This window comes from Peromyscus californicus, unplaced genomic scaffold, assembly GCF_007827085.1.
Source record: "Peromyscus californicus insignis strain IS unplaced genomic scaffold, ASM782708v3 Scaffold_9__1_contigs__length_137607984, whole genome shotgun sequence".
NCBI lineage: Eukaryota > Metazoa > Chordata > Mammalia > Rodentia > Cricetidae > Peromyscus > Peromyscus californicus.
Window position 1 is genome coordinate 103,054,333 of NW_026294617.1, and position 27,785 is coordinate 103,082,117.

The 27,785-nt window shown below is 36.5% G+C and overlaps 1 protein-coding gene across 3 annotated transcripts in view; it reads right to left on the reverse strand.

The window, feature by feature from the left end:
* Ugt8 (UDP glycosyltransferase 8) overlaps positions 1-27,785 on the reverse strand; it is a 72,026-nt gene that overhangs the window by 19,505 nt on the left and 24,736 nt on the right. For all 3 annotated transcript variants that reach the window (XM_052730624.1, XM_052730623.1, XM_052730622.1), the window contains one exon: positions 25,910-26,733. In XM_052730624.1, the coding sequence (XP_052586584.1) occupies positions 25,910-26,731 (822 nt within the window). In that variant the 5' untranslated portion in view covers positions 26,732-26,733. The remainder of the gene's footprint in view (positions 1-25,909; positions 26,734-27,785) is intronic.

Genomic DNA, 27,785 nt, shown 5'->3' on the forward strand with positions numbered 1-27,785 from the left:
GTAGCTGCTCATCTCAGGGAAAGCATTTGTGCCTTGGGCAGAAACATGAAGAATCACAGTAACAGCCTGCTAGACTGTATAACCTTCCATGTATAACCTTACATTAAAAAAACTCTATTGGGAAAATAACAGGACAATCAGGTTAAGGAAAGAATTCTATCTGGATTCAGTAATGACTATATAAATGAAGAATGAAGTCCAGTTATCCAACATCACTGGGTACTGCAATGCTGGGTACCCTAGGAAAATGGCTAGCAAGAACATCCAATGACAAGATGTACTACCCAGCTAATTCTATAGCACTAAAATGTGAATTAATCTGCTCTTCTTATAGTCTAAGACCAAATCATTCTCTTAATACTGTACAGCACGTAGAAAAGTCTATGTGACAAATTATCTTTGAGCAGACAAAAATGATGTGCTCTCTCACCTATTCCCTTAACTTAGTTCCTGAGCCCTCTCATGAAAGTTCACTTCACATACCTTCTTTTTACTTCGCGGGAACACAAAATTTTGATAGTTCATCCAAGGCTCACATAGTCTTTACTCCTTATTCTAACTGTAGTCCACTCTCTCATTGTATTCCATTCTTGCCAACTCAGGGGCTTTGCGCATAGCTTCTCTGCCCATGACAGTATTTTCATCTATCCAAATTCAACAAGTCACTCAAGGTCAGCTCACATGCTGCCTACTGTACCAGTCCTTATATGATCTTGTCATGATTAATCATGTATATTCATTTTTCTTCTTTGCTACATATATCTATGGCACTGTCTCTAGATGAACCACTTATACATTATTTACATACATCATATTTTTAGTAAACTATATTTTTCTTGAATTTCAAGGCATCAAGAATAATAAAATTTCCTATAATTCATATTCAGTCAATTAAACACTCATTCAAGATGTGTCATATGCCTTATATTTTCTCTAGTCTTTTACAGAACTTCATTAATTTTGTAAATTTATTCATAACATTACCAACTTATTAAAGAGTTTATTTTAAAGATCTATTTGTACTTTTCTTTTTCAGATATCAATTTTCTGAAATAACATTGCTATATCTGGTAATTTAGGAAAAGTTAAGTTATATTTCAGCATTTAGGTATTATTTACATTGAACTAATAATTCAAAAAACAATCAACAGATGAATCTCTAGGCATCCGATTCATGTTCTCTCTCCTACCTTTCCTGGGCACCAGCGACCAAGCGCCTGTCGCATCACTGGACAGAGTCCTTCCTTAACGGGGAGCATCAGGGAACCTGTGGAGCCGAGGCAGGCTTGCAGCAAGCTCAAGGACTCCAATTAGAGCACTTCAACAGAAGAATAAGATCTTTTATATCTATGGATGGATCTATGTACCTATGTATTTATCTATCTCGTTTCTGATCTTGAAATTGAGTCAAACTTGCCATGAAATTAAATGGCATTGTGAAACTTTTACATTGTTAACAGAGAAACACGACTAGAGAAAAACAGCTTTAGAAACGTTCTAGAAGAACATTTTAAATATTCACAATCAAGACAAGTTAGGTCAAACAAAACTTGCAAAGTCGCTTTAGGACTAAACGTTTGCAAACTTTCACGATATACCCTATTTCTGGAAAACTATCCACTAAAATGCAAAATTAGAAGAAAAAGAATATGTGCCATGTCCCTCTAAATCAATAGCTATAATAAGAAGGTATATGGGTAGAGATTTCAATGTCTCATCACATTCTGTCATAGCCATAGTCCACAAGGAAGGAATAAATGGGGATGCGCCTTCTCCAGGGTGAACTAAGTTAGGAGTATTGAGAGAGGTCAGTTTCGGGTAGGAAAAGGTAAGGTTCTAAATAGAAGGGATGGTAGATTTAAAACAGGACTATTTAGTGAAGGAAAACTAAGTCTGTCCAGTGGTTAACAGTAGGAAGAACTGTAGAACACAAAGAAAATGAACATATTCATGAGAAACGCCTTGCTCTGCCAAAGATAGAAAGGAGCATGATAATTTAAAAAGCAGTTTATAGAGAATGAGAAGTTTAAAATAATCCCTGAATTTATAATTACTTCATTCAACTGGGTCCCTTACCTGACAACTAATTCCTGAAAACTGAATAACCTTCAAAATAGATTTAAAAATCTAACAACAGAAGTAGAAAATACCACCAGGACAACAGTAATAGAACTAGAAAATGTGATCATAATATTAGATAAGCTTTTCGTTAACAGTTAAGGGCACATATTTTAACGTAAAAAAATGACATCAGTATATTGGTAAGAGGTAGTGAGTGTTTCAAAAATATGAACTTTTAAAATGTATCTCATATAAACAAAGGATTTGGATGTTGAAAAATTCCCACGTAGACTACGATGGTCTCAGAGGACACCACGCAGGTGAGGTTATAGGCTACTTTGGCATAACACAATTCCAAAGGCAGTGAGTGGAACCACACAGCTAGTCACTGCAGATCCTTTGGCCCCCTGGGCAGAGGAAATCAATGAAGCTAACCCTCAGATCCTGAGCAGAACCTCTGCTGTGAGCTCATCTTGGGAAAATCACTGCATGCCAATCAGGTGTGGTATAAAAACCCACTGGTCCAAAACACTACTGCTTTAAATGAATAGTTCACATTTTTACACCATTACTCACTGAATAAAATCACTGTTCACTGAATTTAAATAACTGCATATAAATCAGTTTTCGAAGTGAAGATAAAAAAACGTGTCCCCTACCTGGACTGAGTCTACCAGGTTGATCTCAGTCTGTGGGGAAGGCTTTGCCCTGGAGGAGATGGGAATGGGGGGGCTGGGGGAAAGGTGAGGGGGACGGGAAGGGGGAGAACAAGGGAATCCATGGCTGATATGTAGAACTGAATTGTATTGCAAAATTTAAAAAAACAAAAACAAAAACGTGTCCCATGGGACATATACCACTATAAGGCCATTCTGAGAAGAGCCATTTTAATCATAAATAAGATTATAGCAAAATAAATTTTATTTTACATATAATGCAGAGGTATATATCACTATGGGAGAAAGGAAGCTAGCTGCTTGGCCATATTCGTTTTTTCTACTTCCTTAGCAGTCCAACATTTAGCTGAAAATACTGCAGCCCAAAAAAGGACGTTTTCTAGAAAGCTGAAGTTAAGTTAATTAACAGTAACATGGCTATTCAATGCTCATTCCAGTGAGCAAAAGGAAAAATGAGGTTTCCAATGGAGGGATAACCACAGTTATTAAGATACTTCAGATGAAAGCAGACCTCTAGGGAAAGTAAAGAGGATGTAACCAACTCCACACTCACTTCTTTGCCCTGCCACATCATGCTGGGACTCAGAAAGCCCTTGACATGACATATATATACTTTGATTATATATAGCTACTTATTTGTAGCACTGTGTATGTGTATGACAGGAACATGAAGAATGGTTAACAGTGTATGGTTTTCTTAGGCCTACCCAGTTGAGCAAATTTGTTCTTTTGTGATGTGTACTACATGAAAATTATCAATATTAATTTCTGGATCATTTGGATTGCTTTAAGATAACCTTTATATTATACCAGTAATGTGCAGCAACAAATGAACCAGAAGATGTACATGATAATCCCTGCATAATTAATTGAAAAGAAAAGCTAAAATTATTCAGGTTAGTAATAAAGAAATCAAAGCAAGACATTATTAACTAACAGGAGATCATTAGAAAAAGATGTGTATCTCTTACATTCATGTCAAACTGCCCTTATTCTAAAATGCTAGTGTAGCCATATACTCTACAATGCAAAGGCTATTTAAGGTTCCTTATTAGAATAAAGTTACAAAAACGGACCAATTCATAAGCCTTTGAGATGCACCCAGTGACAAGAAATTCATGGATGTTCCTCCAAGGCACACACTCCCTACTATTGGCAGGGCTGAAGAGAGAGCGATGCTGTACAGGAGGAACTCTCAGACAGCACTCCCCTGAGTAAGCACCACTTCCTACTGATGCATGTATAGCCTTTTTCTAGTTATTGGTTGTATTTCTGTTTGATTGCTTGGGTTTTTTGTCTTGTTTTGTTTTGTTTTCTTCCTGCTTTAGTCCATAAATATTATTTTATCTTCTACACTGCTACTGGAGTTTAAAAATTTGTTCCTAAGTATTTTCTTAAAATTCATGAAAAATTGAACTAGATTATATGTAAGTAAAACTCATTTTGGGGCCATAATGGCAATACTTAAAAAGTAATGTCACTGATACAGGAAGTCTGAACAGCAATAATTATGAACACTAGATCTGACTTAGCTAAGAAGAGGGGAATGAGAAAGAGGAGGAGGAACTATTTTATATAAACTGTTGCTATATAATAATTTGTGTAAATCATTTAAATATTATTTCCTCATCACAGGAAAGACATACATCATCCTCCATGCACATAAATGTTATTTTATCACTTTGATCTGCTCAGAGTAGTTCAAATATGTAGCAATGGCATTCCATCCTATGTAATGAAGAATAAAGGAACTCAAGAAGGAAGATCACAAACCAGTCAGCAATGAGGAATGAGAAAACAACCCAAGAGGCAAACAAGACTGAAGTGACACCCACTAACTATCCTATTAAGGGAATCCTCTGAGATGGTTCAGCAGTTAACATCATTTGTTGCTCTTGTACAGTACCCAAGTTTGGTTCCCAGCATGTACATGCTGTCTCCTATTCCAAGATATGTTACACCCTCTTCTGAACTCCATGGACACCAGATATGCATTTGGTGCACATGCGCACACACACAGGCGAAATACTCAAGACATAAAATAAAATTTTAAAATTAAAAAAAAAAACTACCTTACACATGAGACAATCTGTTAAGAGTCATAAAATGTTCTCTGTGGTCAGTGGATTAACATACAAAAACAAAGGAATGTGGTAGGAACAGGCTTCCCCAGGGAACGGGACACCAACTGGCTATCCAATAACAAATTGTCAGTTCAGAAAACATATACAAATAAGCAATATTATAAAGACTGGGCAGGTTGCATTCATGTATTTAGGAACACACACACACACACACACACACACACACACACACACACACACATAAACATATGTAATAACAATTCAAATTAAGAGGACATGAATTTGAAAGAACAAGGAGGGGTACATGGAAAGGTTTGGAGGGAGGCTAGGCAAGTGGGGAAATAATTAATAAAAAATATAGTAAGAAGAGTAATGACAGAGTGAAGGGAGAGTAATGTGTAAGACTCTACAGTGTAAATTTTAAGTTCTGTCCTCTACCATCACTTTGGGAAAGTTACTTGGATTCCTTGAGCCTAACGTTCCTCATCTGCAAATGAAGTCATAGCAGTTCTTGCCTGATAGAGAAGCTATGAGGCTGAAACAAGCCAGTCTATCCTAACTGCTCAGAATAGGTATGTAAAAATGCTCAGTGGACACCAGCTATTATTATTTAATTGCCAATTAAATAACAATAAATAAATAATAACTCATACACACATAAGCAATAAAAAATAAATTTAGAAGCTATTACTAAAGGTTTTTGGGAATGAATAGTTGATGCAAATTTTATATCTCAGATGACACTTCCCTGAAGACTCTCATGTATTAAATCTGATATATTTTATGAAATCTCTACAGCTGCCAACATGATTATAAAAAGGATGATCACTGAAGTAATGTATCTGTTTCTACTTGTGTATTCTTAGAATGAAGAGATCAGAATAAATCCTATGGACAGGAAGATGTTTCTTTGCCTTAAATTAATAGTCAATCTCCTAACCTGCAAAGAATTCTGCTACATCTCAAACTCTGGATAGTTTGCAAAGGCTGTGCACAATGGTAGCAGACCTACATTTCCAGGTTACAGTTGTGACAAGAAGTTGGCCTGAAAACTTCCTAAACAACTGGATAACAGGACTCTATTTAAATAGCAATTTTACTTAAATGTATGTGAAACCAAAAAATACTTTCTGGGCATTTCCCATGTCATGGCATGATGGAAGGCAAGTCTTAATAGGAATCCTTATGTAGATATTTTCTCACCCTAGAGTTTTGGGGGAGAATTAAAGCTAATGCCTATCCAGAATATCTGGCTTAATGAAATGGCCTTCCGTGAAAGCAGCTGGGCTGGTGCTAGTTCTCTACCACCTTTAGAGCAAAAAACAAAAACAAACAAACAAAAAAGTCAAACACAAAACTAAAAACAAAAAAGAACTACTCATATCATTTTTTGTAAGGTGTAACTCTCCCATGGACCCCTAAGTGGTAAATACTACTGCTGGGAAACATTAAAGCAGGAACTATTTTCTAGGTGCTGTTGCAGCAAAGATTATCAGTTCTATGCACTGCACTTTTTTAACTCACAAATAATTGGAGCCAAAGTGTTGTTTTGTTTTGTACAACACAAATAATGTGTGTATTCCTTCAGTGCAATTAAATGAGGAGCTACCTTTTTCCTAGTAAATTTCCCACAATTTATGCTGTCTTTTTTTTAAACCTATATTCTCTATTACCAGTAATAAGCAAATAAATAAACGGATTTTTTTCCTACTAAAAGGCAGTTTTGTTCTATGTCACTAATAAATTTTATGGGATTCTTTATTTTCTTTTACTTTTAATTTCTAGACAACATCTTACAATTGAGAACAGAATGGCCTTAAACTTACTTTGTTGCTCATACTAGCCTTAGATTCATAGCCTTCTTGCCTCAGCCTCCTGAGAGCCAGGGTTATAGGTATGTGTCAGAGTGTGGGTAATAGAAAGCTTCTCTGTAAGGATCATATTACATGTTTGTTTGTTTTTTTCAAAAGTAGCAAGAACACCTTAAAGCATAGCAACAGAAATGATCAGAACACACTGCGAGGGAAAAACGGGCCACATGAATGATATTCTAGGTCCTTGCCTGTAAATCTTGCAAAACAGTAAAATCTAAGTGCATCTGCCAGGGGCATCTCTGAGCTAACTCTTTAGAGATCCACTGTGAATCTCATGCAATCGTTATTATTATGTACATTAAATATGACAAAACATTCTCTCTGCATTCATGTGTGTTTACACCCAATTCTCTCAAGAATTCTTTGGAGGAAATGTATTATTATTTCTTCTGTCCCTGAAACCCTTCAAAGCTCTAGCACACAGGAAGAACTTAAGAAACATTCACAATGTTTCTCTATCTGAGAGACTGACAAAAAATTACAAATGCATTCACTCACCTAATAGACGTTTACTGGGTACATGCTATGTATGTGAACAGACCTCAGCAATACTGGTGTTTATGAAACAGAGCCTAACTCTAAAATAACATTGCCTATAAGCCCCTCAATAGCCTCACATGTGGTATAAGATTTTCTTCTAATCCTCATAAGTTCCCTCTTTATTAGCATTAGAAGGAAAGCAGAGAACTCACGGACAACTTCTTGAAATTGCAGGGTTTACTGCTGTTTGCCAAGGATATTCCTGCCTACTGTTTCAAATACAATTCAAGTGATTCATGTGTCCTATGACTCCCTACACATGAATAACTATTAGATTCCAAGTTATATTTTAATAATCGATTTCTATCTTTTTGACTACGAGGGCCTAATTGTTGACAAAGCCATTGTCTTCATTTTGTATACAAACATCATTTTCATTATTTAATATAAACACATCAGTAAAAACTATGACTCTTACCAACAGAGTCCTACCTTGGCAGTTTCTGGCAGTTTCTAAGGTCAGGTTGGAAACAAACATATAAAATAAAATATTACTGAAATAACAAGCACAAAAAGGTGTTTTATTCCCATCCTTTAAAGCGACAGTCTACCTTATGGCAATGTTTTTTAGTTTACATAAGCAGAGTGAGTTACAATCACTTTATATAATGTCATGGCCAAAATACATTAAGCACTTAAATCAGTAGCTATTATTTACCTTAGAGCAGGATGTATATAGGAGTACAATTTAGGGTGTAGAACTTTACTGATGCTTTCCTTTCAGCATGAGGCTACTGTACTAAGTCTATTTTTAAATCACCATTTGAGTCTGTAGATGTTTTGCTTCCTTTCTTTTCACCTGACTGGGCAGCTGCATGTTGTTGAATCACCTACCCCACATAGACAGCTGAGTAAACTCAGCACTGATCGATTCAATAGGTAGAACTTCCATTTACTTGTCCGTTCTGTCGAGACTATTTAGTTTGTAAGTTTACTGCCTGACTTTCTGTTGGTGTATGAAAAGAAAATGTTTATTTCAAAAGGCACATAGTATTCTCAAGGCTCTTAAAGGATAAGTCATAGAAAAATAGAGTGCAATTAATTGTTTAAAAATATTGTTTTGCTCTTGTATTCAGAGAAATGCTAGTGTGTGTGTCTGTGTGTTTTCTGTGATCCTGTGTGAACATGTGATTCATGGAGGCCAGGTTAATGACTGGTGTCTTTCTCAGTAGCTCACAGGTTGCCTACACTGGTTTCTCCTGTATGCCTACACACTGCTGTGGATGGCTTTTAGCTTTGATGGATCCAAATTTAGATCCTCATGCTTGTGCAGTGGGCACCGCACTGACTGAGCTATCTCCCCACTTCTACTATGCGACAAGACTAAGGAGCCCCAATGCTTCCTTCCATTAATGTTGATTTCTTTCATTTAACATGAGTTTACATGTACTTAAAAAACTATTAAATTTCATCTTACAACTTTTAAATTCTACTTTAAGATTATATGTCTGATTAGTGTTATTTTTCATTGTGAAGGGTAGACAAGAAATAATAACACAGAATCTTTCAGTCAAAATACAAAGGACGACTAATTCAGGCAATGGACAAATTTAACCTAACAATGGCATCAGATTTTAACTTTGTATGTTTCAGGTTCTAATAGTGTAGGATTTTCCACCTTTCTTTTTTCAGAGTTCACTCTAATACCTAAATACATTAGCTTATAGTCTACTGTAGTAGTTCTTCTCACGCTTCATGATCCATCAAAACAACTCTTAGTCTTCAAAAAAAAAAATCTCATTACATTTTATTTACTTAGTGTGTATTATGATGTGTGTGTTTAGATTTGAGCATGCTGTGGGATTGTGTAGAGGTCAGAGGGCATCTTTCAAGAGTCAGTTTACTATCTATCATGTGAGTCCCAGGAATGGAACTCAGCTTTAATGCTTGGAGGCCAGTTCCTATCCTGCTGAGTAATCTCACCAGCTCTGTACCACAGGTCAACACGACTGCAATGCTAGCCAGTCACAATACTGTAAGAATAAACTTTATCTGACATCCACTGAGAAGTGAAGGTACTAGAAATTATTTTTCTTTTTTTAAAAAGTGTATTTTTCCTTGTCTAATATTTTAAATTATAAAATAACTTTCTCATTACTCCCGAGAATGGGAATCTGTGATTTACACAATCTAAGTCGAAGTCTGCCTTTGGTTATGGAAACAGATAATCCTGAAGTGACACAGGAAGGACAGTATCTACCACAGGGAGAGAAGAAATAAAAACTCTAAGCACATTGTGTTTTGGAGTAACATTATTTACAAAGCTACACTGTCCAAAAGCAGGGCTTGTGTGGTTCTTTTTTCATCATGATTTTCAACTGACAAAATTCATTACAAATTAATTCACCTTAAGTATTATGCTCTATTAAATCAAAAATTTGTCAGGTTCTTTGAGCAATATTCTCACATTTATCAGAACTCTTGGAAGGAAATTACTATGATATTTAGAGCAATGATTAAAATGTCATAATTAGAGCTTTGTTTTTAAGATATAAGTAGCCTATCCTTTTGGTGATATTTTCTGAGATAAATCTTCAAGCTAAAGAAAATTTGGCAATATATAACCCTGAAGTAAAGTTATATGTTTCTAACATTTAAAAAATATTTGGCCGGGCGGTGGTGGCGCACGCCTTTAATCCCAGCACTCGGGAGGCAGAGCCAGGCGGATCTCTGTGAGTTCGAGGCCAGCCTGGTCTCCAAAGCGAGTTCCAGGAAAGGCGCAAAGCTACACAGAGAAACCCTGTCTCGAAAAACCAAAAAAAAAAAATATTTGATTAATTTTGGATGTGGCTAGGGTACACTTGAGTGAGTAACTGTAAATGTATACCCCCTGAGAAATACTATGGAATTAGGACCATTGGGAATTCTTCTCTTCTAGGAATCAGCAATCTGAGACCCATGACAAGGAGAGTGAGCTGACCCCTGACACTGCCTGGAGCTCCAGGACCCAAAGGCTGGATGGCCCAGAAACCTCAGATAGAACCAAACACTATGGGAGGAAAAAACTGTCAATGTAAAGATGTCTAATAATATTCTGCTATACTCAGTCATAGACTGGTGCCTAGCCCAATTGTCATCAGAGAGGCTTCATCCAGCAACTGATGGAAACAGTTGCAGACAGACCCACAGACAAACATTTGGCAGAGCTCTGGAATCCTGCTGAAGACGGGGAGAAAGGATTGTAGGAACCAAAGGGGTCAAAGACATTACAAAAAAACCCACAAAATCAACTAGGAGCTCATAGGAACTCACAGAGTCCACTGAGCCTGCATGGGACTGACCTAGGCCCTCCAATATGTGACAGTTGTGTAGCTTGATCTTCTTGTGGAACTATTAACAGTGAGCACAGGGGCTGTCTCTGACTCTTTTGCTGGCCTTTGGGACCCTATTCCTCATGCTAGGTTGCCTTGCCCAGCCTTAATACAAGGGGAGGTGCTTATGTTACTGCAATTTGCTACACCATGTTTTGTTGATATCCATGGGAGTCCTGCCCTTTTTTGAAGAGAAGAGGAGGAGGTGTGGATTGGGGGGAGGTGTGGAGGGAGAGGAGCTGGGAGGAGAGCAGGGAAGCAAAAACTGTGGTCAGGATGTAAAATAAATACATAAATATTAATAAATAATATGAAATAATCTGAAAAACATCAAACTATGACATCTTAACAGTGACATAGAAAATGCACTAGTTTGACATTAAACCCACACAAATAAACCCGGCCACTCAACAGAACTCATTTCCTCTATTTTACAACAAAATTGTTTTTCTTACTTCAGAAATAAAGGAGTTGTGGTTCAAGAAAGTTAAATAACCTCACAATGATGGACTAATAACAGTGAAACCATTAAAGGCCATGTTGGCCTGCATCAAAGTCTATTTTCACACTCAGTTCATGCAGAAATGCTTTTTGTTTAAATCAGATGCTATGAAGGAGAAATAAGAGACATTAAAAGAGTAGGAAAACAAAACAAAGGAAAAGGGGGGGAAATTCATGACAGAAATTCATTGAAACTTAATAAAATCCCAGAAGGCCACCATTTCTACGTTTAATGAGTGGCATTATGTTAAAAAAGAGAGCCAGGGACACAGACGTGATGATACTGGTTTCTCCCCACATCTTTTTGAGAGGTTTAGTTAATTCCTCACTCAGCTAAGGCATCTGTACTATAGTCTAACAACAAATGTGAAGCTGTTGATAATTAATGGGTGGTTGAAGTGAGCAGAGTCTGATAAAGAGGTAGAAGAGAGCTAGAGATGGCTGCCTTTCATTTTCTCTTGTTTATCTTGACAAATAAGGCCAGCGTTGGAATCCTAGAATCCTAGAAACTATTTATATCACATGTGAAATCCTTGGAAGCTTCACGCACTAAGGCATCTTATTCTGCATCCTTGCCTTCTAGCACTTTTTAATATGGAGGCCCTCAGCAAACATTGTTTACAAAGAGATAAACTATTCCAATGATTTATATATAAGGGACTGGACATTTTCTTCTATAAAAATATCTAAGTCAAAAACCTCAGGAAGAGTACCTTCAGCACAGACCTTGGAATTCCCCAGTGAGCGTGGATTGAAAGCTAGAAAATCTATTGTAAGAGATAATGTGAGGATAACAATAGAATGAGAATGGATGGGAAATATTGAAGCCAAGAAACTGAGTAAAAACCTCCAAATGACAGCATTTAATATCCAAACATGCCTCTACTGAGAAAGATGCACTTTATAATAAAACAGAAACTACTCAGCATGACAAAGGTTAGAATGAACTAGAATGTCAGCCATAGCAGTAACAGGGAAAGTTCCTTGCTGTGTCATGGGAGAGAGCCTTATATGTGGTGACTTCAATGAATTACTATAGATATGATGGAAAGAGAAAAATAAAAAATGAGGTAGAGAGGATATAGCAATGTCCCTAAAACCTGCTCAGGCTGGATTTTTGTTATTGTTGTTGTTACAACTCCATTCAAAGACCTAAATATTCTACCCAGAATCATGTGATGAAGTTGTGTAATCTACTATGAGTGCCTACTGTTCAGGTCCAGAAGCCAATGGCATAAGTACCACAGTGAACATCCTGGGACCCTCACAGAAAAAGCTCATTATGATCCCCGTTTATTCCCAGTTGCTCATGATTAACATGTCACAGTGCTTCCAAATTTCAGTTAATATGATCAGTAGTGTTTGCCCTCTTCATCAGGTTTAAGCTTCTTTAGAACACAACTAATCTGCTTCACTAAATTCTGTGTTACTGAATAAACAAATGATTTTAAATCTTCTAAGTGTTATTTTCTGGCTTAATTACCATAATTAAAAGTATACCTAGAGGATGACTCTACTATTTAAAGCAAGTATTATGCATCATTGTATACATATGCACACTCTATGACACAGGTGATCTCAGGACATCCACTAGAGGTTTAAAATATATAACATTAATCTAGTGGAAAGAATGTGTAAGGCTATAAATGTTAGCCTATAATTCTAAAGGCTAGTTTCACACAAACTTTTCAGTTTGAAGGTGAATACTCTGGACCTATGTTGATGAGTAAGTCTGGATGTCTTCACTTAAATACAAAGACTATGTGGATTGCCATAGTCTGGAACCTACAGTTTCCATGAAGCCTATATGATGATTAATCTTGATTGTCAATTTGATGGGATTTAGAATCATAAAATGGAAATAAGCCTCTTGACAAGGTCTGTGTGTGGGTTTCTGCATTAGGTTAATTGGTTTGGGAATATCCACTCTAAATGGGGAATGGAATCATTGCCTTGGCTGAGATCTCAGAATGTATAGAAATGGAGAAATTAAGCGGACTACATGCATTGACCACTCTGCTTCCTGACAGTAGACTCAATGTGGCCAGCTGCCTCAAACTGCTGTTACCAGGTCATTCCCACAACGATGGACTCTATTCCCAAACTATGAGTCACAACAAACCCGTCCTTCTAGAAGTTGCTTTTGTCAGGTATTTTACCACACGAACAAGAAGAGTAACTACGACAACCTATTACTGAAGGAGCCCCTGTAGAAGATGTGCTGTGCTCCCTTCCTTGAAGGCCTAGAGTTCCATGATTAAGGATGTAATTATGAGGTGGGCCACTGTGGTTAATGCTTTCCTCTGGGTCTATGATACTAAATGGGCCAAGACCATTTGCCCCTTTTGAATCCTGTACATTGTCTTGCTGTTCTAGAGGAGCTTCTCTCCTTCTCTAATAGGTAAACTGAAAAGATGTCCCTATTTACTGCCTTCATCGTGTCTCTTTTTACTATATAGTTATTTTAACCTTTCATGGCTTTGGGAATAAAATAAGAGATATTTAGAAGATAGACAATTAAAGCAACTTAACTATATGAAAAAGGTTTAAAGGTGGCTATTGTGCATCAGAGTTATCAATTTTAGTTCCTGGATATTGAACATTTATTCCAGCCTTTCAAATATTGTTTAGACTTACTTTCTAGTTCTTAGTTGTAATTCAAATAAGACTCCTAAAAAGGCTTGTTATTTGGACTTAGTAGGAGAAATGTACTTAAACTCTAGACTATTCTCCAATAATTGTTATTTAAAAACACAGTTTATCTTTATTGAGTACATAATATATATTTATTTAAATAGTAACATTAATTGCCATAGAACACTATGGTAATCTTTTATTCTTATAATAATGCTCTATAATTTGTAAATATAAATATTCAACTGATCTACAACTAATGCTTTTTTTTTTTTTCCGAGACAGGGTTTCTCTGTAGCTTTGGAATCTGTCCTGGACTAGCTCTGTAGCCCAGGCTGGCCTCGAACTCACAGAGATCTGCCTGGCTCTGCCTCCCGAGTACTGGGATTACAGGCATGTGCCACCACCTCCCGGCTAACTAATGCTTTTAATATTGACAAAATTAGCATTTTTCTAGCCTCATGAAAATGAAAGTAGTTCTTGGTGGCAGACCTGAGACTCAAACTCTGGATCTTGAATTAAGGCTCCCACTCTTCTTTATAGAACACAGGTCAAGCAGTATCAATTAATGAAGCACAGCTAGTCTACAAAGGTCAAGTTCCAGCAAAACCCCAACTGCAGCCTTTCCTGAACACATTAACTTCTCAGTATTGCATGTGTTTGGCCTATTTACTTCTCAAGCCTAAAAGGGAAAGTTAGAGCCACTGGTTACACATGCAGTGACTGAAATGTGAACTGTATGGGCTGAGAATTTACTTTCTCCAGTGAATTCCAGTCATTGCAGGGATAATCTGACCTATAATAAGTCAGAAATACTAGCATGAAGGACGTCTAGAGTATTCCACCCAACTGGCCTGAACCCCTACCTTCTGTCTTTTATTAGGCAGCCTAATTACACTGCTGGTATTGATTATTCTGACTTAACACCTTACTGTCATTCCCACTCAAATTTCAGCATAAAATATTTACTGCTCCTAGAAAGGTAATACGTTAGGTTGTTCTCAGCTCTTACCATATTGCAATAACGAACTGAGTTGTCACTGCTTACTGCATTCAACTTACTTCATTCTCGGTTAAAAATATGGTGTTTTTGATGAAAGGAAGTGGAGAGTGCAGCAGTGGCAGCCTGAGGCACTGTAAAGCTACTGGAGAGAGGTTGCTACAATGGGATTTTGGGCTACATGGCTCTGGCTAGGAGTGACAGAAAGAGGAGGAGAGTTGATCAGTAGATACTTTACATGCATGTAAGGGAGGAAGCTGTTGAAAGGAAAATTAAAATATTGAAGGTAAGGTCAAATAATGACAGAAATATGACTAAGATTGGTTTTGTTTTAAAGAGAACATGATTTCTCTGAAAGATTAAAAGTGATAAATTATTAGTAGCAGGTTAAGACATTTTGTTAACATCTGTCTGCTTGACATACCAAGCACAAATACCTATTAATGAAACCCCTAATGTATGAAGAGCATTTATTTATGTTTCTCAAACAAAAATGGCATTGTATCAGACTGACTGGGTGTGCTTTGTCCAGTCTGATTTTCTCATTAGAAATTCCCTGCACGATTAAATGCTAAGTGCACAGCTGTGTAAAGCCTCAACTGGTAGAAACCAGTAGTGCCTAATACTGCCTTCTTAAAGTCATAGCACATTATTCAAATACTGGATGTACAACTTTGAGGCCCCATTCAGCTGAAAGAAGTGGTGTTATCAATGTAAGTACAGATTATATATACAATATGCAAATAAAGTTAATGGAGTACTTTTCAGCTCTGTTGAAGTTTATGTGGGATCAATAAGCTGTAACTCCCACTTAAGAACTTACACTGTTGAAATCACAAGTAGGCTAAGTCACAGTGTGAGCCCCATTAGATCCTAATTTTAAAGGCATTTAAATTTATTACAAAGCAAATCTAGTGGGGCGAACTATATCATTTACATTAAAACATCATTATTTTTTGAAAAATGAAAGTAGGGTTTGGGGCATTCAGCTGAAAGTGGGGAAAAGCCATATACAGTCTAGTAGAGAAGCTAACTCTTTTATCTTTACCTTTTTTATTTGTAATGGCAATCATTTCTCAACTGTTAAAAACACCATCTTTATAACAGAAAATGAATCTAAATTATATATCACATCAATTACTATTTTAAAAATATAAAAACTTCATAGGCAAGCTTTACTTAAAACTAAACTTAAATAACTATAATAAAAAATAAAATAATCATCAGAAATTTAGCAAAATGAAATTAAGTTTTTAAAAGCTTGAAGCATTTCCCTATATTCTGAAATTTTACTTAAAAGGTAAAACTATGAATATTTTACAAAATCTTATTCAAAAAGCCTCCATCACACAAAGATGAGGCATATAGCTTTTGAAAAGGAGAAACTAAATTGCACATATGGTTTAATATGTTTTAACATTCTCTTTTAAGATTGATCTTTATTTTCTGTTTTTGTATATCTGTGTGTCTGTGTGAGTATATGAAATGTGTGGATAGGTGTCCTTGAGTGCTGGAAGAAGATGATGGATTCCCTGAAGTTGAAGTTCTGGGCCACTTTACTATGTGGGTGCTGGGAATCATTTTGATTCTCTCTGAGAGTGGTACTCACTCTCAACCACCGAGCTCCCTCTACAGATCCTGTAAAATTTTAAGATCACATTTCAAGAAAAACTCACAAATACTCCTTTATGCTGAGAAAAATGAAATTATTTCTTTTTTGATTTTGTCTTTGTCCTGTCTGTCCTCTCTTGTGTTTTTTTTTAATCTCTATGAGTGTGTGCAACTACTACAGCAGTGGTTCTCAACCTTCCTAAAGCTGCAAACCCTTAAGACAGTTCCTCATGAGGTGACCCCCCAACTATAAAATTATTTTGCTGCTACTTCATAACTGTGATTTTGCTATGGTTAGGAATCATAATGTAATTACCTGACATGCTGGATGTCTGATATGTGGCTCCAAAGGGGACATGACCCACAGAGACCCACTATACTAGGAATTCTTTTGCAGTTCATTTTGTTTTATTGCATTGTGGTCAGAGAGAATACATTAAGTTATTTCATTTTTTTCTATATTTTCTGAGATTTCCTTTATATTCTAATAAATGGTCTGTTTTAGAGGAACATATATGGACTGATAATAGAATATATATTCTTTAGTTTGAGGTTTAATATTCAGTAGATTATCTGTTAGGTCCATTTGACGTATTATATCTTTTAATTCTGTTTCTCTGTTTATTTTTGTCCAGATCACCTGTTTGTTTGATAAAGTAGGGTATTGAAATCACCTGTTACTGAATTTGAATTAACCTCTATCTTGAATTCCAATAGAACACTTCTTATGAAATTGGTTGTGCTAGAGTTTGGTGCATACGTGTTTTCCTAAACGCAAGGTCTTCTTGATTAGTTGTCCCTTGGTGGTTTCAATTTGTAATTAAAGGATTTAAAAATTAATTTATTTTTTATTTAAAAATATTTAGACAATGTACTTTGATCATATTCTTTTTCCTCCCCAAATCCTCCCAACTTCCCTATCCACCCAATTTCATGTTTTTCTTTCTCTTTCTCAAACAAAAACAAACAAACAACAAAAACACACCAAAACAAAACAAAAAGCATAAAAAAAGGAGACTGTTTTGAGTTAACCAACTAATCCTAGGCATGGGTATGATTTCGGTGTACCCATTGGAGGAAACTGATTTTCTCTTTCCAAGCAGGTATCAGCTGCAAGTATGTTCTTGGTTATGGATGGGACTTGGTGTCCACTTGTCCTCAGGGCTGGGATTTTGCCTGGTTTGACCCTGTGCAGACTCTGTGTGTGCTGTCACTGTCTGAGTTCACCCTGAATCAGGAGAAAATGTAGAGACTAGGCTTGAATTCACGGGCACAGGAAAGGACTTTCTGAACAGGACCCCAGGAGCACAGGCATTAAGACCAGCAATAAATCAACAAAATGGGTATCATGAAGTTTAAATACTTTGGCACAGCAAAGTACATCAACATTTTATCAGAAAAGCAGCCTAGAGAAGGGGGAAAGATTCTTTATAATTTATATCTGACAGAAGTTTAGTCTCTAAAATACACAAAGAATTTAAAAAAAACTGAACATCAAGAAAACAAACAATCCAATTTTAAAATGGTGTACTGAACTAAACCAAGAGACTTCTCAAAAGGTGAAACACAAATGGCTGAGAAGCACTTAAAGAAACGTTCAACATCCTTAGTCACCAGGGAAATACAAATCAAAACCACTTTGAGATTTCATCTTACCCCAGTCAGAATGGCCAAGATCAATCAAACAAATTATATGCTGGTGGGAGTGCAAACTGGTACAAACACCTTGGAAATTAATGTGGAGGTTCCTCAAAAAGCTAAAACTCAGTCAACCACAAGAGTCACCTATAGCAATCTTGGGCAAATACCCAAAGGACTCTACATTTTACCACAGAGATTCTTGCTCAGCCATGTCCATTGCTGCTATATTCATAATTGCTAGATATTGAAAATAGCCTAGCTGTCTATCAACTAATGAATGATTATTAGTTTTCAATAAAAAAATGCTGTTTCTAATTATTGTTTATATATGTTTCATATATGTAATTAAAGTTTCACTAACATACAAATTATAAAGCAGTCGTTTTCCATTGCCTTGATCACTTCCAGCTCTTCTATGAACTATTTAAGGTGTACATGGTTTTAGCTTTGCCAACAAAACTCCCCTAGAAATAAGAATGTGTGTAAGGTGCTCAAAATGTTCTCTTTCTCATCTTATCTAAAGTGGATGAAGCTTTTAAAAAATAGACAAGTACAAAGAGAAATTAGAAAAGAGGAAGATGATCAGCTGGGGAGAGGGTAATTATGGGCTAAGACAGGGGAGTTCTTATATATACCACTTATGAAAACGTCATAAAGAAACTGTCTTGTCCGTATCATAAGCAAAGACAGACAAAAATGGTTCAAGCCTCACTACTGACTCATTTACAATTTGATTGTAAATATATCAGGCCTGGGTGAGACATCTCAGCAGGTAATGGCATCTGCTGTCCACCCTGGTGATCTGACCTTAATCACTGGGATATACACAGTGCAAAGAAAGAAGCAACTCTTGCAAGTTGTCCTCTTCCCCTTACACATACACCACAGCATGTGCATGTGTGCCCACACATGAACACGAGATAAAATAATTCAATCTGGAATAGCAAGCTGATTTTCATCATTCATTATTCTTTCTGGATAATTAAAATAATAGAACCTAGCGTTTTCCTAAAGAGAGATGTAGATGAAATCTTTAAGTATTATAAAATGGACCTTTCTCTAATTATACACAAAACTCTTCCATTCTAAAGGTATTTTTTAGCACTTGCTATATTCACTGAACTATAAATTCAGGTCAATGTACTTCAGTAAGTTTATTTTACTATATTATAGATACACTCCAAGGAGTTAAAAAAAGAAGGAAATAAATGGAAAATAGTATCTATGAATGACATTAGGTTCTCCTCTTATACCTGAACATAATAATTCTTCTCGAGTCCCTATGTCAAAAACAAACCGTATGAGACACTGCAGTTAAGTCAAGGGCCCCTTTAAGAGGAAGTCCTCCTCAAACTAGAAAAGTGTTTTGGGAAGAGGAAGACTCACTTCTCATGGCAATTTTCCATAATATATACTCTACTAACCAAGTAATTAACTGACTTCTTAAATATAATAAAAGTTTCCAACAAATAGCTACCTATGCTGCTTCACAAAATATACTTTGGCAAGCCTATCATCCTAGCATTCAAGAGGCTGAGGAAGGAGGATCACAGCTTTGAGGCCACCCAGGGCTACACAGTAGGTTCTATGCCAACAACAGTGACATCCTTTCTAAAAAAAACACTACATCACAACAACGAATCCAACAAAAACAACCAACACAGAGCCAAAAGTAAATAGCTGTAATGAAGACAGGGAGAGGTGTTGAAAGACATTGGTTCAACATGGCTTAGCTCTGTCTTAGCATAAGAGTTGACAATTCAATATCATCATTTTAGTTTCAGAAAATGGAATTTAACGTCACAAGTTTAAACAATATAGTAAACAAAGCAAGAAATAAATGGGTTTTAGTTCTTGACATCTAGATACATATATACATATTTTGGTACATCCTAGAGCAAAGAAAATCTGTATCTACCAGCAATAATGTTTCAACATAAAATCATCAAATAATGCACAAACCACACAGCTTATCTGAAGCTAAAGTAGCTTGTCAGCCTGACCAATAGCTTTGCATCACCAGGGAACCTGAACATTGTTCTGGCCATCCAAGACTTAGTAAGTTGTCTACACTACTGTACGGACAAGAACATCACAGGATTCTGACTGACCTACACCAAGAGTTAATGAGAAGATAAAGAAAACAATACACACACACACACACACACACACACACACACACACACACACACACACACTGTTTCTAAGTTTTCTGGACTAGAGTAATCAGAGTTTGAATATAATGGAGAATCTGAGTAGGATTCCTGGCTACAATGAAGGCATCATGAATCTGCATGAAATTTACCTCTACTCCCTCAGGACTGGGAAGCATAGAAACAGGAAAATGAACATGTGTAGAGCTAGTAGAGAGGAGCCTGAAAAACCACAGATCATATCACGAAAGCTAAAGATGACAGCACCCTGAAGCACCATGCCATTACTCTCTCAACCCTTGGGTCTATCCTAGAGATGTGTCAGTTGCTACGCATTGTGAAGGCACTCCTGATGGCTTAAAGACCAGGCGGTGGTGGCGCACGCCTTTAATCCCAGCACTCGGGAAGCAGAGGCATCTTTGTGAGTTCAAGGCCAACCTGAGCTACAGAGTGAGTTTCAGGAAAGGCGCAAAGCTACACAGAGAAATGCTGTCTCAAAACACCACAAGACAACGGATCTCATTTACTTGTTTTTTTCCTTCCATTTCAGTGAGAAAACTAGACAGACCAAATAAGGATGAAGCCAGGACACGTACACATTGCCCTGCACTCCCACAGCTCTCCCGTGATTAATTCTGCTATTTGCCATGTGGAAAGCAGGAAGTAATTAATGCTTCAGCAAAGTTAGATAAGTTAGTATAGCAAGTAAAAACATCAAGTTCCACCATTAAGTATGGCCATGGACGGTTATTATCTACCCAAAGTGCATTGTTGTCTTTGCACTAATAAAGCTGAAAACACAGTGACAAAGGCATTAGAACAAAGGGCCAACATCTACTGAAAACCCATGCTTTCCACTTTTCTGTAGGCTGCAACACTGTCAGACAGTATCTTGGAATTTAGTATTAAGTATCCCACCAACACAGCCAGAGAGTAGGTGGTTTGGCTTTGGTGGTACCGATTTTTCACAAGCTATACTCACTATTCTCTCTGCTAAAATGTGTACTGAAGGTAAAGGATACGGTCTAGTCTAAAAGTTAGAAAGGATACCTGAACAATGAAAAAGCTAAAACTCTGAAGCCTTTCTCCAAGTTTCTTCCTTCCTTCTTTTTTTTTTTTTTTTTTTTTTTTGGTGGATATGTGAATTTAATCTCTGGGTACTGAAGTAGTGAGAACCATTTTGCATTTCAAAAGAATCAAATATGTGCAATTCCTTTGAGAAAGTTGTTAATTTAGACTTTCTTTTAATGGCATTGACTATTAGTGCAGTAGAAATTAAACATGACTGGTCACTGAGTACATTTGTCACACTGACCCATTTAGAAAAAGTAATTTAGGAAAAATTTGTGTGGGAGTTTTGTAACCTGAAAATTTTCCCATTTCTTGGTTTCAAAATGTATTACAACATTTTATTATAATGTTATTTAATATGTAAAATGTAAAAATAAGGTATGTTGTTTTTTCATTTAAAAAATGAGCACTAAGAAATAAATGTGTTAAGCTCATCAACACTAGTAAGTTTAATTTAAAAATAGAACTGTTTGGCTTGGAATGAGGATATGTGAAAAATAGAGCAAGTATATGAATCCAACAGCAATTTATTATGAAAACTATCACTGGTAGAAATACCAGTTAAAAATATTTCCCTTAACATTGCCAATGTTTTATCAATATCTAATTGAACAATTCTCAAGTGTACAATAATGGTTTAAGGACTGATGCTGGGGAAGAGGACTTAAAATTAAGCTAAATCCTGTGATATCAACTTCAGACAGTGGAATCTGGTCATATAATTGGATCTCGTATTATGTCAATAAATCCCTTTAGCTCATAATGCTTACGGACGCAACAGACAGGTTATTTAATGTTGCAATGCTGCAAAATGAATGGTGAGTTACTGATGACTCCCACAGTTCCTGAGTTACTTTCTTATAGATTTGAATATCAAAAACTTCTTCTGGTTTATTACTACAAAAGAATGCCAAAATATTATGATAAACTCACAAAACTACAAAAACATAAATCTACCATTTCTTGCCCGACTCTCATTTTGTGGTGAACATCTGAGCACAAATGGAATTAAATTGCAGTCTCTCCAAACACTATGGTCTTCAACTTTCTGTTCTCCAAATACCAACATAACTGTGTGAAGACACCTTATAAACCAATAGAATCCATCCTAGGAACCCAGGTGGTTGCTCAGGCCACACTTCTAACTTGCATCTTGAATTATTAGATTATCAGGGTAAACAATTTCTCACACTACATCAATGCAACATTTTATTATTAATAATGTGCTTGTGTTTATTTCAACCAGATCAACCCAGAATCTCTAAAATGTAAGAATCCAAATAGTTTTGAATGATTCTTGTACTAAGCACTCACAATCATTGATATCAAATAAGACTGAAGAAACAGCTATCTCTGTAGTCTTGAACACAACTGCATGTGTAATGAATAACATGAATTTTAAAAGGGTACAGTCATTTTGACAAACTAATCAATAGCCCAGAAATCTATGGTACAAGTGCCTTGCCAGAGTCTGGGCTTGAATGAACCATCTGGCAAGTAATGGGCTATCATGTCTATTCTCTGTATTTTGAAGGCAGAAAATTACTGAACGGAGCTGGTCCAGATACTCACAATAGTTTTTACACACTCAAACATCATGAAAGTTTCTAAAAACATCTTTTAGAAATTTTTCCATCTCTTCATCCCATGCTACAAAATTCAAATCTCACTATCATTTCCAGACATATGGAAAATGAAATATGTTCCCAATATGAAATACCAAGGCAATTAACAGCTGGGTGGTTGTTATGGAATAACATTTCTCACCAGCTGCTTGTTGGACCCTCTTGTTTTAGTGTCATAAACACGTTCTGGAATTGTATGAACACCTGAGAAATTCATTAACTTTGAAAACACTATTGTGTAGTTATCTCAGATATCAATGAGAGAAATCTCAGTAGGAAGATATATGCTCTAAGCATATAAAATTTTGACAGAGTAAGGAGAACCAAAAGGAGCAAGATAGACATTTGTCAAAATATCCATACTAAGGATGGTACACTGAAATGAAACTAATCTTGCATTTAAACTCCAAATCTTCCATGGTACTAATCATGTTACAGTATAACACACACCAGGTACATTCAACAGTATGTATAACCCAACCAATAGACATGAGCAGCTGCTGTTAATTAGAAGCACACTTTCACCAGAGTCACTATAGAAAATTCAATGAGAGAAAAATTGATAGGCTCATAAAAAGTTGGTCAAGCCAGTGTTAACCAAGTCTAAAAATTTTTCAATTAATACATTAGGTGAGGCTCAATAAAACTCACTAAAATAGTTTATAAAAAAACATAAAACAAAACAAAACCCAAGATGACCTAGAGATAGCTTAGTGGTTAAGAGCACTGACTGCAGGGCTTGAGAGAAGATTGCTCTCTTCCAGAGGCCCTGAGTTCAATTCCTGGCAACCACATGGTGGCTCATAACCACCTGTAATGAGATCTGGTGCCCTACTCTGGCATGCAGGGACATATGCAAGTAGAACACCGTATATACAATAATAAATAAATAAATCTTAATAAAAAAGAACACTGACTCCTCCAGAGGACCCAAATTCGATTCCCAACACCACAACGATCTGTAATTAATGCATGTGGTACACAGACATATATGCAGCCAAAACACCCATACATGTAAAATAAATAATTTTAAGTTTAAAAAGAAACACAATATTGAAATTAGTTAAGATATGGTTGAACAGAGGGAACCAAGGCAGTAAAAATAAACTCAAACTACAGAAAAATGCACATATACTTGTAGCTAGAGTTTTCCTGCCTGGCCCACAGTCAGGACAAATCTCTCTCACCTGCCAGTCCCACAGCCGCTCAGACCCAACCAAGTAAACACAGAGACTTATATTGGTTACAAACTGTATGGCCGTGGCAGGCTTCTTGCTAACTGTTCTTACAGCTTAAATTAATCCATTTCTATAAATCTATACCTTGCCACGTGGCTCGTGGCTTACCGGCATCTTCACATGCTGTTTGTCATCGTGGCCTGGCAGTGTCTCTCTGACTCAGCCTTCCACTTCCCAGCTTTATTCTCCTCCTTGTCCCGCCTATACTTCCTGCCTGGCCACTGGCCAATCAGTGATTTATTTATTGACCAATCAGCAATACACTTGACATGCAGACCATCCCACAGCATATACTATGTATCTTAATAAAGACAGAAAGCACACAAAATATGGAACAGTCTTGTATACCTATAATTCGCTGTTCAAGTTGATGCAATTCAAGAAATATGCACTGAAACTGAAAGGGGGGAATCAGAAGCGCTTTCTCTAATCAAGAGACTGAGTAGATAAAGAGAGAAAGTACTGAGACCAAAACCAATATTGCTGGCAGAGGGCACTGGTCTCACCGGAAATGATGAAGCTGTGCAAAGAGCAAAGCTATCTCTGTAACATTATAAGTGACCCTCTCAAGGTAAAGACAACTTTGTTTACTAAATCCTTGAGGAGCTGCTTCTAAAATCTGATTTTAACTATCTTTAGGAAGGCGAGCGATACATCACAAGGTGACTCTTCATGAACAGCTGAGATAGGCTAAGGTTAATTCTCATCCTCTACAGTAGCTAGTGCAGCTGTGCCCTTGACACTCCAGTGACTGCATCAATTCAAGATGCTAAGCCAGCACTGCACACAAAGCCAGCTACTCCTGTGCTTCCATGTCACATGGACTATAGCAAGGTATTTCTTAAGTATCACTTCAATGGGTCTACCAGAAAAGTCTCACATCTACAATCCAGTCACCTGATTACACTGTAAGAAAATACTACCCAGTGATCATTTTTATGTTAATACCTGCAGGAGACAATCTGGGTTTTCTCTTCATTGAGGGCCTGATAGACTTTTTTTATTTAGTGCCCACAGTGGAAATGAACCATTTGTGCAGGTAGCTATTTTCACAGATGAGAGAAAATAAAATTATATAAGCTTTACTACTTTTTAAGTGATATAAAGTACTGAGTTATCATAAAGTTAGAAAACTTTAATATACATATATCATTTTATATATATATCTATATATATATATCTAGATATATATAGATATATATATATATAATGATTCCTGCTGGTTTAGGTAGCTAATTAAAACAAAATATGATAGAAAAAAGATTTCTGAAGAACAATGGACTGATAGTTAAACTAGCAAAAAAGAAAAGAATGCAGTTTTGAGAAGCCAGATATTTTTAACGTACCATTAATTCTGTTTTTGAAATGAAACTGCACTAGGGAATGCTTTTCTTAAAATGTTACATTTGTTATTAATTTAAATTAGTTGATTTCCTACTTTGAAATCAGTACTCAGCTTCACTATAGAATGGAAATGTTCTAGTCACTATAAATTCCCAAAGAAGTACCTTTATTCTCTCCATTTTTACTGTGTTTACCAAACACCATGCTTGCATACTATTTGTGGAGAACAGAGTGTTTAATTAAAAGCAAAATAAATTATGCTTATTAAAACTAAACAGCTAAGTATATTCTCATAGACTATAGTTATTACTTAAAAATCTATTTTCCATTCAATCTATTGCCTACACAGGACAGAGAGCCTCTTGATACTATAGATATGCTCACCCAAAGCAGATGATTTCCAGGGAGGTGAAGGATCCACAAATAAAGAGGGCTGATCAGCTATGGGCTCTTAAAGGAATACTAACCAATACTTTTTCTTTCAGAAATAAAAACTGACGCTTATATTTTTAAAAAAATTACCAAGAAGTTCAGCAAACCTTACTTCTGGCAGTGGGCTGGCCGGCTTTGTTAGGATTCCTCCAACGTACACAACGTTAGGCAGGGTGGGTCTTGGAAACTCCAGTGCTACATCAGTACACAACATCCATAGGCTGGACCCATGAACCAAATCATACATGGACTTCGCAGGCATCAGGTTATACTTCTGCATTATCCTCTCATATTTGGGAAGAACCAGAAAGCTAACCCCCAGTCTGGAAATGAGGTAAACGCCAGTATTTTTCATCCTTTCCAGGAAGTTCATGCGGTCTGTGAGGAGTGAGTTAAACTCTGGGACATAAGCTAAAGGAGCAGGGGCTCCTACTTCAGCAGGATACCAAAGGCCAGTAGAAAATACAGCATATTTAACTCCTAAAAGATGAGCGATCACAAATCCACACATATCATTGGGGTCCACAAGTAGCAGGTCAAATTTTTCTTTTTTCAAAGCCTGGATTAGGGCTCGGTTGCCAACCATCATGTCACAATTCTTAGTGTAGTGGTCTAGTATATCAACCAGTTCAACTGCTGTCAGTCTCCCAGAGAAAATATTCCGCATTTTAGACTGCAGGAAAGCATCTGAGGTGGTACTGTTGAAGATCCCTGGGTACCGCTGGAGGCTGTAGTGATTAGATGGGGCAATGTCTCTGCCTTCTGAGAGGAGGAACACCGTGTGGTGGCCTCTCTCGTGCAAGGCTGATGCTAGCGTCTTGAAAATGTACAAATGGCTTTCAAACATAATTGGCGGCACGATGATGATTTTGGCAGCCCTTGCTATTCCAACAGCACTCCATAGGAGCATGAAATATGTAGTGTAAGACTTCATAGCTGTGAAGACAACCAGAAAATGACTTAAAACAGTATAAACAGATAGCCATTCAAAACAACCACAATGATTTTATTTCCCAAAACAGATGATGATCCAATTCTTTTAAAAATTAGCCTAATATTGTTCCAAAGCAGCCTTCACTTAAATAAAAATTATTAAGTACAGAATTGGAAGAAATCGACACACAATACATATCAGACCAATCTGAAATACATTATTTCATCAGTAAATAAGAACTTTTTAACCCAGATAATAACTTCTGCAAGGCCTAGAGACAAGTGATAGTACTTCTTTAAACACTATGAAACATAGTACTTCTTTGAACACTATCTATGAAACAGTATTAAAAATTTCTTATTCTTAATACATGTCAATGTTAATTCCAGGAAGAGTGACAATTTTTAATTTTCAGGTATATCAGTACACAATTGCTACTTAAATCATTTTAATTTAGTGGTAACAATCCCATTGAGACTAAAGGTTTCCAATAAGAGGTCACACTTATAATTAAGTAGTAGTTCAATAATTCGGTAGAAAATGTATTTCCCTCAGGTAAAATAATCTTCAGTATTTTTTTAATCACTACATATGCTAAATATCCTGGCAGTCAGTATTTATGTAACATTTTATTTGTTACATACTGTGTTAATTCAGGGCATCACCCAAGTGAATGACTTTCAAAAGAAAAGTCCAAGAAGAGTAACTGCATATTGAAGAAGGGTTTGGTGAATGAGTGTGTCCCAGACCACACTTCCTACATTCCACCTTCAGCTAGAGTGCCAACCTCAAGCGAGACGGATGGACACCTCAATACACACGTTATAAATTCTAGGGATGAGACTTATGCAAAAGCAGATATGCCATCAATACTGTTGTTTACTGTCGCTATGTGCACACCCAAGATCTACTTAATGATGGAGCCATGGCAGACAGCCACTCTTGTACTCTGCTGGACTGACAATTAGTATGTACTTCAACCACACTCAAAGCCATGAATTGATCATAAATCGAATAATAACAGTAGCATGGAAACAAACACTTCCTCTGTGTT